This window comes from Corvus kubaryi, unplaced genomic scaffold (genome assembly GCF_017639235.1).
Source record: "Corvus kubaryi isolate FWS band 111438036 unplaced genomic scaffold, C.kubaryi_AGA036_p1.0 68, whole genome shotgun sequence".
NCBI lineage: Eukaryota > Metazoa > Chordata > Aves > Passeriformes > Corvidae > Corvus > Corvus kubaryi.
Window position 1 is genome coordinate 21,447,134 of NW_024582056.1, and position 13,669 is coordinate 21,460,802.

General features: G+C 45.3%; 1 protein-coding gene across 2 annotated transcripts in view; it reads right to left on the reverse strand.

Moving 5' to 3' along the window:
* The window catches only part of LOC121674436 (partitioning defective 6 homolog gamma-like), a 65,408-nt gene extending 51,745 nt beyond the window's left edge, over positions 1 to 13,663 (reverse strand). Inside the window, exons 1-2 of one of the 2 annotated variants that reach the window (XM_042048788.1) lie at positions 13,573 to 13,663; positions 585 to 807 (exon numbers count right to left, since the gene is read on the reverse strand). In XM_042048788.1, coding sequence (XP_041904722.1) covers positions 585 to 807; positions 13,573 to 13,644 — 295 coding nt within the window. In that variant the 5' untranslated portion in view covers positions 13,645 to 13,663. Of the gene's footprint in view, positions 1 to 584; positions 808 to 5,156; positions 6,429 to 13,572 lie in introns of those variants that run through there. The other variant, XM_042048789.1, reaches the window with a different exon arrangement.
* Between the last annotated feature and the right edge of the window lie 6 nt (positions 13,664 to 13,669).

Here is a 13,669-nt window from a genome sequence, read left to right on the forward strand (position 1 = left end):
TTGCTTGATGATTCAAAATGGGAAGAATCAGCACTCCTTAGTGTAAGGACAGAGGGAAAAAAAGTCATCATTTGCCTGTTTGCCAGGTTAACTAAGTCAAACAAATGTCATTTGTGACAATTTTTTTTTCCTTTCAGAACTTACACATCTGTTTGCATTCATACACTACCCTGGCATGAATAACTTGGGTATGACACTGACTATCAAGATGAACAGATAAGATTTCTAAATGTGAAGTAGTAGTACCAAGATCCCCTCCCTCCACCAAGTGGAATGGTGCACTTGGCATGCTCAAGTGATGACATAGTACCAGCAGCAGAAGGCACATTCCCCTCAGAAAATAAAGGGGCTCATGGTGATTCTCAGCATGGTATCTTTCAAACACCTTACAGGCAGCAATGCAGTCCCTCTACCTGCTATGAAGCCATGACATTCCTGCCAGGTGCAATGAAGTGCCTGTGAGGAAGAGCAAGATGGCTCCTAGAGGCCTCTTACGTAATTTCAGCCTTTAAATGGGTGCCACAAACCCACTCTTCCCCTTGCCATAGCACACTCTGAGGCACTGAAATGAAACTGCATCTTACCTTGTCTTTGGATAAAAACCCTGAGCAGTGGATGAGCACTTGAAACAGCCTTGAAGAAGTTGTCATCATTATTAATAGGGAGAAGGTCTCCATGCACGTCAGCATATCCAATCATCACTTCCAGGTTGGCTATGTGATGAATGTGAAGAATTAGTTTGTAGAAGTCTTCAAACTTTCCTGGCTTGTAGCGATCCAGAGAGAACCTTCTGAACTCTGCCCCAAACTGCAAGAGAAAGCAAACACAGCATCAGCAGATGTGTCACCACAGGCCAATGCGCCAGTCTGGCATTTGAACGTGGTATACATCACCTCTCTTTTCACAGAATTAGAGAGCCACAGAATCAATCAGGTTGGAAAAGACTCCTGAGATCACCGAGTCCAACTTCTACCATTCAAACCTATTCCATGGCGCTTACAAGTCTACTAATGGCCTTTTAGGCCCTCCCATTAGAACATAACCATGGCTACCAAGACACCACAGGTATATTCAAGTGTTCCACCTTAATATTTTTAAAATGTGATTTCTTTTAAGTTTTCATTAAATCCTCTAGAGGTTAACTGAATTTGTAGGATTTAACTTTGAAGGTCCATCATGCATTATCATCATCTCAGGCATCCACAGAGCCATTCTTCTCCACTGTATTCACTCTATTGCTTTCAAAAGAAGTTACTCAGCTATTCAAACAACCTTATAAAAATTCTTTGCACGTTTCCCATCAATACCACTGGGATTCCAACCACAAGACCTTTAAAGAAGCATGGTATGTGAGCGCACAGCTTGTTATTAGAAAATACACTCACTCTACATGACCCCTGAATTTCCTGGCAATCCATGCAGCAGAAGGAAAGTTAGTTTTCATGGCTTTAGTTTTTTTGTCACTCCACTGGTTTTTATTTTTAAAGCTTTATGGACCATTAAGTGGTTGTCAAAAAAAAAAAAATTGGGAGGAGGAGGGTGCGATTTGGCACAAGAGAATAGAAAATGTTATAAATCCATCCAGCTGTTTTAAGTAAGTCAAAGTGATTGGGGAGACAATTTCAAAGGACTGATATTAGAAACAAAATATGCTATTAAGGAGGGAAAAATCTGATCCTCTAGTTCAGGAAATTAAAATAATGAAAACGGGAATCTAGTCAGACTAAGCAGCTTAAACCACCTTTCCGGTACTTTCAATATTTCAGATTGTAGAATATGAGTAAACTACTGTTCATCAACCAAACCTCTAAAACCATCCTAACTCACTCTTGCACACATGGAACCACAGCCACATATCCAAGAACAAGTAAGGCTGTAACTAGGACCTCATGGAAGTTCTTATTTGCAAAGTCAGCCAATACCAGGGCTAGAAACCAAAGACACAAAATTAACAAGCACAAAAAGAAATAAAAAAGGGGAGAATCCTCTCCAGACAAATTCTTCCTCAAAATGGAGAATGACTTGCTTAGAGGTTCTCAGCTGTTAAATCAACCATACATGCAAGCCACTCTTCTGCTGAGACTAACAAAAGTATGAATCATCACCATAATCATCTTCAAGCAAAAAGAAAAAAAAGAAGCCAACATAACCCTATTGGCTTTGGGCACAAGCATGTTCTCAAATTACTTCCGCAGTTATGAAAATCCCACTCTTGAGCATCAAAGCCTAGTGGTGATCATCTGAAAGCTTGTTTAGTCAAATTATGCTGCTTGCTTGTAATATTAACTGCTAGTTCCAGTTTGGATTTCAGAGTGCCCATCCAAACGCACAAAAGGCGAACAAACCACAGCTGGTTCCAATGGAACAAACGTTCCTCCTTTGTCCTCCACCCCCTGCTCCTCCCCAGAAAAATCCAAGTGGAATCTTACTTCTGTGGACACACTTCAAACCAAGTAAGAAAAAGCTTAAGCCTTTTTATTTAGCAAGTTTTCTTAAAGTTTTCTTTTTCCTAGATTCAAGCTAGAAAAAGGCACCTTCAATTGTCAAGTTTAATATCTATCTACATGATAAACGAAAGGGGCAGGAACAAGGTCTTTGAAGGTTTTGCTTGGAGCTGCATCTACTGCTCTGCACACCTGAACAGGAACCCAGGATTCCTTGGGATTCCTCTAGCCAAAACGCCAGGGCGCTCAGATGCCAATGGCAGTAACCATTTGTTTACTGGACAGCTCGTTTAGGACCATTAGCACGCATGGTACCTTCGAGGAAGCAGCTGCTGTGCAGTCTGACCCCAGGCAGTACAACACCCATCCTACACAGCCCCCTCAGACCCGTGGTCTGCTGGGGGAACCCATCCATCCTGCTCTGCCAAACACACAGCCAAGGCAGGGGTCAGGTCCTGTGCAGGGACATTGCATCCAGCAGGAAAGTGACATGGAAAAGGACAGAGGAAAGAACTAAGGATGGTTACTAGCACTTGGCTGGTATGACCCAAAGCTCAGCTTAAGTTGCCACATGAGAAGACAAGTGGCAAAAGGGCCAAGCCTCCCAGCCTAGCCCCTGCAGGCACACTGGAAACTACTGGATCAGTGGAGCCTGACATGTGGGAATGCCATTGCAGGCTTGGGGCACTGAGGTCTGACAGGAATGCTGTACAGTCAAATTGACTTGTTCACATGTTCAGCCTTAGGAAAGCCCAAGAGTCAATTTCATTTGCCTGGGAATAGCACAATGGTAAACAAATGCAAGAGATTTCACTTGTGCTTTCTGCAAGACCCAGCTTTCTGAGGCAAGGGAGCTAGAAGGTGATTCTGTAAGGAGAAGGGAAGAGTCAAGAGATTTAAGCAGATAATGAGAATGACTTTCTTTTTGTTTAAAGGTTAGTATTACTGTAGTAATAGTTTAGTCGATTTATTCACCCTGTGCATATACACAGGCAGCAACCACTGTCAGCAGGTCTTTTCAGAAGAGGGGAAAAAAATGCTTCAGCTCATTCATCATCCCTAATGAGGCTGATAGAGAGTATCACAGTAATAATGGGATTTGCAGTACCACTCAGCTTGGAGACCGGGTGCTCTGCATTGTATTCAGCCAGGATTTCAAGATAACATCCACCGTGTATCTTACAGAAACTACACATTCTGGTAGCCAAAACGACTGCCTGCTTCTCTAAGTCACAAAGTTCATCTTATCATATCCCTTCACAGAAAGATACACAAGGACTGGTGTCTGCCAGCAAAGTCTTTGCCAGAACAACACTGTACCACACTGTGTGATAAACTAACAGTTTTAACAAGCAGATTAGTTTTCCATAACGAAGTAAATTACTCAGGCCTATTTCACTTAAAAGAATTTAGTCTGACAGAGCTTATTATGACTGAAAAATCCAACTTAGAAAAAAGTTGTACATTCTGTTTCACAAAAATAACTTCCGTTCCAAGATCCTCAAAGTATCAGCCAACCACTATATTTGTTGTCTGCAGTTTCATGACAAAAAGCACACAACAAAATACATCAGGCAGGAACCCCGAGCAAAAACAGATGCCCAGAAAAGTGTTCTGATAAAAGTTGTGTTAAAGAGGAAGGAAGACACAGCTAGCTGATCAAAACTTACACAGGCTGATCAAGAGCAATCAACTGCTTTCTTTGGCTTTTTTTCTGGCTAAAGGGTACAAGAGGTCAGAGGAGAGGAGAGAGCAGGATTTTGAGGTTTGTTTACTTAGAGAGCTGTTATTTTGTGAAATGAAAGAGTTATTTGCAAGCAAAAGAAAGCAAGTAATTTTTTTTCCTTTAAATTTTAAGTTTCAAGATGTTTACAGGGCCAAAAATGAAGCCCTGTGTTTATGGGGTGCCATCCTTCTAGTTTATTGCTGGCTTTGAAATCAGGCTATTGTAATAAGACGACATCAAAGAACACCATTTAGCAATAAACATGAATTACATTAGCCACCTACTTCTCTTATGGAGTAAAAAACTCAAGAACAGAAAGAAAACTAAACACTTTCATCCTTGCACAGACTGTAATTTCTGCTTGCATGTGAGATTTTCAAAACTGGGAAGGCCTAGTCAGGGATGCATTATCAGTGAGAATGAGCAGAGGGCAAGAAAGAGGAGGAGGGAAGACAGTGTAAATGGTTTTGCACTTGCTGACTTCACCTGGGACTTCAGAGCTCTGCTGTCACATTCATGTCTCTGTTTCTCTGTCCCCTTTTTCTCCCACAGTTACATCTTCCCCAGCTCACACAGAATTCTCTTGCTCTGCTCCCAGGGTCAGAGTGGTTGTCACTAGTGCCAAGATGCCACCAAACAAGCAGATGGTCTCTGCAACAAGTTCTTTCTTCAATGGCTTGCTCCACAGCAGCTCTGCTTCACTAAAATGATCGAGCTGGTGGAATTTCACGTTCTGCCCAGTCCCCTGCTCACATCTCACTATTTCTTTCAATAGAGAGTCACAGGAACAAGACAGCCTATCTTCTATTTGCCCTTCACAGAAATCCCATCAGAGACACAATTTCATTACCTTCTCCCCCAAACATTTTTCCTGATTGACATCATGCCGTACTTCTACCCTTCTCCCTTCTATTCCCTCCTTTTACTCTCCCAGAAAAACACAGCCATGCTTTAGTATCTTAAATGCTTAGAATAGTTTCTCTTACCAGAGAAAACCAGTGGTTCCCCTTCTTGTTCATGCTTCTTTGACACAATGCTTCACATTTCTGCTTTTCATTGGAAGAACTATCTTCGTAACTCCTTCAACCCTCTCCAGTGGCCTGTCCTTAGAAGAGAAATTCTTCTTTCTCTGTTCCCACCACCCTCAGATCACCTTCTGCTCATGAGATGCACCTCTCATTCAATCTCACATAGATGTCTTCACAGGTGCTCAGCTGTCCGCTCAAGGGCAACTTAAAGCCAAGGTTACCCTTTCCCCTGCCTCAGTTACCTTATTTCACAATTTTTGGGAACTAGACCACTACACTGCCTATTTTGACTCACTGCCACATGGCAGCCTGTGAAAATAAGTTATCCACAAAAACAATTTTATCAGCCTGTTTGTTCAAACCGATCATCCCTTTCTTTGCCACCCTTGCTCCAGTAGTTCCTCTCCTATCAGGTCACCCACACAGCTGTTTCATCCCTGCCATCTCTGCCGGCACTGCCTCCAAGCAGCACATTGCCAGCCTTCCTCACTGCCTCACCTCTTGATATTTAAACCCCCAGTGCCATTCTCCTTCAAGAAACAATCATTCACAGGAAAGCAAAGCCCTTAAAATAAATCTGTGATTTAAGTGCCAAGTCTACCTTTCCAAAAGTAAATCTCTTTCCTTTTTTATTCCAGTCCCCTGCATCTCTGGGAACAAACCAAAGTCTGTCTGCCAATGATAGAGACCAAGGTGGTCCTGTATTGTCAAGCAACACACACTATCACACCACAGAGCTTAAGCACAAACACAGCACAGGATGCATACATCCACGGCATGCCACCACCAGCATGAGGGGCAAAAGGAAGATTTGGCACCTTGCCACCCAGAGGGACAAAGGAATCAGGTCTGGTCAACACTGTGATAAGCCCGTGAGCCTAGCTTCCTGCAGAAAGGCAGCCCTGCCCTACTACAGGTCTCTAGCAAGGGCAAACCACTTTCGGAACATTTACGGAGAGCTATCTACGTGGATACAGGAAACTTGTAACCAGTAAGGGCTCTGGCTGGTTACAAACTCATTTAAGACTCTTTTAGCTGCCGCCAGAGGTTTCCCCATGAGCTCGGTGCCAGCAACAGCTGCAGAGAAGTAATTTGATGCACATGCACGCACACCCCTGGCCAGACCTGCAGGGGGACTGGGAACAGCTGTGCAGGGCAGAAGCAGGAGGGATGGCACAGGGCTGGGTGGCCCTGGGGCTGGTGCACCACACCCTTCCCCAGACATTTCTGCCTGAATTAACTTCAGACATTTCCAATGGGAACGGGACTACCTCTGTACCGGGAGATCTCGCCTTCACTTAGAGGGAGGCAATGTCTCCCGAGGTACATTTCATCTTTTAACTGCTGGCCTGCCATTGTAAAGATAATTAGGGGCAAGCAGTCAATCCTTGGAAAACCTTTCCTAGTTCCTAAAAGCTCAGATTAAGTGCACACAAAGTCTCTCACAAAGGGAATGATAAGGGACTACAGAGGAAGGCACTATTAATTGCACCTCTGAAGAACTCCTTGGAGGTGGCTAGTCCTGGAGCCTGTTAGACAGAGCCTCCACAGGTATTTTAACCTCACACGGGAGACATTCCTTTCTGACTTGGATGTAAACAATATTTAATTTTCTGAGGTGCTCTTTAAAGTTGAAAGGTCCATTGTTCCATGTCCTTTAGGACAGTTTCAGTGTGGCGAGACTAAATTTGAGAAGACTACTTACATAAGACAGACTGGCTGGACGAAGTTTTAAGCAGATCAGAAATTCCCAGGTTACTAGACTAAAAAGTATTACAAACACGAGAGAAGCTGGAGGCAGGATCAAGAATGGGAGAGTATGGGAATACTGGAACACGAGGTAGCAGTCCTTGCCCTTCTGGTCAGTGCCAACCATCCAGTTAGCATAGCTGGCACCCAAGCCCATACCAATATACTTGCTTCAGGAATACTCTTGGAGGAACTACCATCTTTCTGTGACTAGACAGAGACCTGAGACTACACAAAGCCTGAGCACCAGAGCACATCCTCCACTACACACAGAAATGCTCTGACACACCAGGTAGCTCAAAGCACATGTTCCAGCCTTCCCTGTATCTCCTACAGGCACTACTGCTCCCACAGTGCCAGAGTATGGGTTAGAGAAGAGAGTAACACTGCGCTGGTGCTTATTGCAGCTGACTCCTGAACAGAACTATCACAAGATGACTTGTCTGTGCAACACTTATCAGCTGAAAGGTTTGGCCTCTCATCCGTGAAGGGCAGCAAGCATGCACAGAATGCACTGTTGTGGCTCATCTGAAAGCTGTGGTCACTTCTCTCATGGCACCTACTAGACAGACTTAAGGTTACTAGGTATGACCACTTCAGAAAGCTATCCTACCATGAAAAACAAATATTTGTAATGAGAGAGGAACCGGGAGTTTAGTAGGTGCTATTTAGCACATCAGAATAAGCACAATAGCTGCTGTGAGAAGCCCAGCAAAATGGGAGAGAAAGGAACAGAGGCAACCCTTCTTAAGAGATTAATGTTTACAGTCTCTCTCTTGACATGTTTTGCAACAATCCAGACCATCTCAAGTTGCTATTACTGTGGCACACTGTCTTCATTTGAGAGGGGGAAGTACTGCGGTTTTCTGAGTCCGTGCCACATTTGGTTTGCATATAATCGAATATGTTTTCAAGCTCAAAAACAGAAGTTAAATCAGCTGGTTACAGGGCTTTTTACTGCACTTGTTTTGGTTTTACTCCAGGTATGACAAGTATGACCTTAACTTGGAAGAATCTAAAGTACTGCTTAAAGACTTTAAGCAGACTTAAAGTCTGTCTTAACATTCTGTAGCATTTTAAAAGAGTGCTTCTTTTTGATCTATTCTGAAGTCTGCTACACATGGAAAACTTTTCTTGAAACTTCAGAAGGCCTGTACAGCTTCAGGGTTAGAGTGAAATCAAAGTACAAAAGTCTGGAAAACACAATTTGTAGACCTCTCTCAGTTAACACCAGACAGTGCAGAACCAGACCTTTAAAATCTCTTTAGAGGGGCCTATTAAAAGTAAACTTGCTCTACAGCTATTGCTGCAGTTTTAGCACTGCTTGGTGTTACACTTCATACCTTTCAAATACACAGCATGCATACATGCACTGCCACAGCTGAACAGTCATGTGGACAGGCAGTACCAGCAACTTTGGCAGGGGCGAGGGGAAGATGCAAAAGGTTTAAACCAGCGATCTTTATGTAACAGCACAGGCACACTTCTTCTAAGATGGGGAGACAGCACTTGAGCAGGACAAAGCACACACAAGCTGTTTGAATGCTACACCTATCTGGCAGCTGGGCAGGCTTGCTAAAGCACTGACTTCTACACATGCCTCAGACCAAAACACAGTCTTTCAGCTGCTAGTGACTTTGTAAGAGCAGAGCTGATCCCAGACATGCTTTTTGTCTTCGAACACCGTAACACTATCACGTCTACCCAGGACACATCAGAAAATTATTGAAAATGTATTAAAAATCCATTTGCAGCACCCATCTAAACACCAACATTTAATGAGAGCTGAAACAGGACAGGAGAAGAGTATGAAAAAATATGGTTATAATTAACTGGTTCTATTTATCTTAATGAGGTTGTTTATAGTAGTAGGATGTTAGTCACATTATTGTTGATTTGTAAATCAGTTTGCAATGCAAGAAAACATGACACTATTAATAAGGCAGAAATGCCACAGTCAGCACGTGAGTCAGGTAGCTGTGCTTTTACACTCCTCAGCCACTATCAAAAATTCCATTGTCCCAGAGGGTTCATCAACAACAAAGGGTTCTTTTGCAAAGGACTTTTATCAGGGAACAATGAGTACATTTAGCCATTTTTGAAATCATGAAAATTAATTCTTACTAGTACATACAGTTTACAAGAATTCATATAGCAGTAACAGAAAAACAGTACTCTGCTGCTTTTCAGCCAGAAACATGGAGCAGTCAGTTTCAAAGGGAAAAAAAACCCCAACACACACTTTCACAAACAATTCAAAGTGCTATCATTTAAAGGCCTGAGGCAATCTTCTACTACTCCAACATATCTAAGAGACTGGAAAATAAATACATATTTGGGCTGATAGCTACCCTCCTGTTTGAAATGCTGTGTATACAATTCAAGGGAACAAAACATAAAATCTCTTTTCACTCAGCAAGACGAAAGAAGATTGGCTACATGGAGTTATAATCAAAGAGAAGTTCCACCCCTAATGTAGGAATTCCTATTTTAAAAGCATTTGTTCTTCTGTAGGCTTATACTCACAAGCAAAGAAGCCTGTAACCTCTCTGTAGAGCTAGAGACAGAAAATGAAAAATAGGTTAAGAACTCTGCCTGTGGCCATGAGATCCCAAACAAAACAAACAGAAAAAGCCCCACACATTGCACTGGAGCTCTTGGTAAAAGGGAAAAAAGGGGACAGAAAGGGTCATCTGGAAACCTTTTTCAGAGATTAGAGGCAGTTTCTTGAGAGGGGACAGATACTTCACTTGTCACCCAACAGAGGAAAGGAGCCAGTGAGTACTAGACACATGAGAATACACAGTTGTTCTAAGCCAGCAAGATAATGTGTTTTCAGATCCTGTCTAAAAGGGCTGAAACATTAATCCTGAGCTACAGAGACAACACCTAGATAAGAACGGAGCTTCTAATTTATTTTGTCGTGAAAGACAGGACAGAAGGGCTAAGGTGTAATCACAATTCACTTAATATTTTCCTATGACATGTGCCAACTTCTAAGCAGGTTTCTCTTTACCCTTCCTCTTTTCTATCTAGCAATAAGCTTTGAATTGTTTTGATTTTAAGGCCAGCTCTCTGAGGATGAGGCAGAGGAAGCGAGAAAGCAGGGAGCCGGACAGAAGGGGACTTCTTAAAGCAGAAGACTGCAGCAATTTCCACCACTGCCATGTCTGAAAACAGAGGTGTGCACAGATGGCGGAGGGTTTTCCCCTTCAGTATTTCCTGCAGCACAGAGATCCATGAAGCTTTTGCAGCACCTTACAGTCACGCAGAGAAAAAGTGACCTGACATACACCAAAAGTACAACACAGTGCCACAAAGCTCACCCTTCTGCAATAACACATAGCCAAAGAACATATCGCTGCCAGTGTCCCCACCATGTAGTCACAGACATTAAAAATCCACGGACACAAGAATCATGAGCTGAAGCATACTTTGGGCCACGTTCCCAGCAGGGGGGGATGGGTCAAGCTAGGTTCAGCAGAGGTACAGGCTGGTTCGGACCCACTGAAATCCGATCATCCACAAACCTCACAGGTCTACTGGACAAGAAAAGAGGAATACCGCCTGCAGTTTTTGGCCGTTTGGCACAAGAAGGATGTTGAAAACTGGAGTGAGTTCAAACACCAAGATGCTCCCTCCTTCTCCTCCCCACCCCCCATCCTGCTTTGTTTTTAACAACCCTCTGGCACACATCAGGAACCTTATAACTTGAGGATACTTGGGGATTTCCAGAAGTGTCTTACCCAGTATGATACTTAGTGCTGACAAACTCTCCCCTTCCAATAATCAAGGCATAAACTGGCTTTCAAGAACTTTTTTTTGGAGAAAAGGAAAGAAAGTCAGAAAATCCAGGAAAATCAGATTTCACAGGAACTATTTCTGAATTATGACTAATGCAAGATACCAGCCGGATGCCGGTTTATCCTTAAGGACGGAACCACCTGGTTATCGTAACAGAGGCAGGGATATCAAAACCCCAGCATCTGCAAACTATCTCCCATCCAGCTCCCCACAACCATTTTTTCCAGAGCTCCCTCTGATCAAACTCGATCTTCAGAGGAGAAAAGCTATTTCACACCATTGTGTAAAAGCAGCACTCTCTCACACTCAGCTCCTCTGCTAAAAGGGATTCCACCTGCCCACGGACTGCCACTTCCCCAGCCTTTGAAAAGCCACCAAGAATCCCTTGATCCGTGGCCAGCAGCATGCCCCGGCGCAGAGGCTGAGCTGCACCCACCTCCGCTCACCTGGCAGCCTGCGCTCGCAGGCGATAGCTGCAAAATCATGAGTTCTCAGACTCAACTTTCAAGTTCTCAGGCAAGCCCAGACAGGCCTCACACTTACAAAACACAAGCAACTAAGTGTTTAAAAGGTTGACTACGTACGGCTACCAAAAGTAGCATTACTGAATCTTTCTGTTTCCCCAGCTTTAGATAGTCCCCGCAAACAAAAAAACTCAACAATCCCTATTTCTAGATGATCACAGCACAACAGCACAGTGACCCACAGGGAAAGGATGCCAGCATCACAACTGACCCTACAAGATCACCGTGTTTTTTGTAACAGGTATAAGGTCTTTATACAGTACCTCGCCAGGTACCATTGGCCAGAGCTTTGCACTGCACCTCCTTCAGACCATTGAAGAGTAACTCTGTGACAGGGAACCTACGAGCTTTACAGGCAAAATAAAACCATCTTGCAATGTCAGCACCAACAGCCTGCTGCATCAACAGCCTAGCTGTTATTGTGCCCAAGGCATGCTAAGAGTAAAACCCACCAGCACCACGAAATTCAACAGCACAGCTTCCACTGACACACACTGCAGGTTCACGGATCATCACTGGGTGTAGGCCCTCAAGAGGGTATTTTGAAGTTAGCCTCTATTTGAAGTTTTCTTCCAATGCAGTAGAGTTCTCTATAGTAACTTCTGGGCTATCAGCAGTGACAACCCTGAGCTATAGAAGGCCTTCAAGTAAACCCCTCCCGCCCATACAAGTTTATTTTCCTTCCCTCTAAAAATCCACAATCATTCACAGGCTTACAACCTCCCTATATATCACTCTGTGCCTATAGAACCAGGTAGGATTCACTTACAGAATTCCTGCAGCTGTAAGGGAAGCTATGAGCTCTTTACTATAAGGTTGCTTTCTGTTAATAGAACAAACTCAAGCTATGGCAATATTGAAGTAGAAGAGAGAGGATGAACTTAAAAGTTCTCGTATGTGGTCAAGGCTTTAGTTTAAAGCCAACAGAATGTAAAGGGTATAATTCAGTAGACAGAGACAGGATCTGGAGCTTTTGGGAGCCACAAGGAATGTCGTGGGTGGGTTACATCTTAGAACCAGTACAAGCCGAACCAAAACTTTCCAGCTACAGAAGCAAAATGGAACTTTCTAGGCCAGTTGCACCCTTTGAAGCAGCAACAGAAGGTTAGGAAATAAGGGCCTGAACCCACATTTCAGGTGTCATGTTTAGAAATGATTGGAGGCTCCCTTGCACACAAAGTACTTCTCCTGCTGAAGCCATCTCCGCTCTATGCATTGCTCAAGGCCATTTGATCTGAATGCAAATTTTAACAGCAGCAATGAACAAAAATGAGCAGCACCAAGCACAGAGTCCCAAAGACATCACCCTCAACACCATCTCAGCAGGTGATCAGGGACTCCAGGAAAGGCTAACGTTATCCATACTCTTTTCAACTTATGCACTACCTACACCTTGCCTGTTATAGGTGTATAAAACACGGACTTCCAGGGAGATTTCTCACTTTTGCTTAAATGCTACTTATTTTTAACCTCAGAGGTGCAGGCAAGATTTTGACGTGCTGGTTCAACCGAGAGCGACCAAAACTTATAGACGAGAGCTCAGCAAGACCAACGTGAGGCACAGCCACCCGACACCATCCTTCGAGGCGGCCAGCTCCGGCAGCCCTGCCGATCTCGGCTCCTTCCCCAACACCACCGGCGTGCACAAGCTGATGCCGGTGCCGGCATCCCGGCACAGCCGCCGCAGGAGGGGGAAGCTTTCCGCAGGTCTCTCTCTGGCTCGTTCGGCTCGGACCTACAGCGGGACTGGAGGGGGGACCCGGCCCTTCTCCCTCCCGGTCCTCCGCCCCTCTCCTCAGAACGCGTCGGGGCACCCATCCCGCCCACCGGGAGCCGGTCGGAGCACCGAGGGGTGAAACGTCCCGGGCTGGGGCGGGAGCGGCACCGCCGCCGCGCCTCCCGCTGCCCCCGGGCCGAGCCCCAGCCCGCCCGCCAGGCGAGGCCAGCGGCGCTTCCCGAGCCGCCCCACGAAGTTACCGCCGGAGCCCCCGCGGCGAAACAAAAGATGGAGCAGGAGCGGCGGGCGCCGCGCCGGGGGAGGGCGGGGAAGGGTCGCGCCGCCGCCTCCGGCCGGGCAGGGGCGGCTCGCCGGGAGCTGCGCCCGGAGCGGTGATCCCGCCTCTCCGCCAGCCGCCGCCAGCCCGTCACCGCTCTGCGGGCTGCGCCTGGGACACGGCTCCGGCCGCACCGGGCGGGGAGCGGAGATACGGGGAAAGGAGGGGGGGGGCTCCATTCATTTTCGGGAGCACCACCGGGCAGGGGCGCTCCCGGCCGAGGCCGCGCCGCGGTCTGCTCACCTTACTCTTCACTTCCACCGCGCTGCACTCCAGATACCGCAGAGTCTGAGATTTGTTGAAACTCCGGTTCATCTTCCCGGCCCCGCTGCCTCCCCTT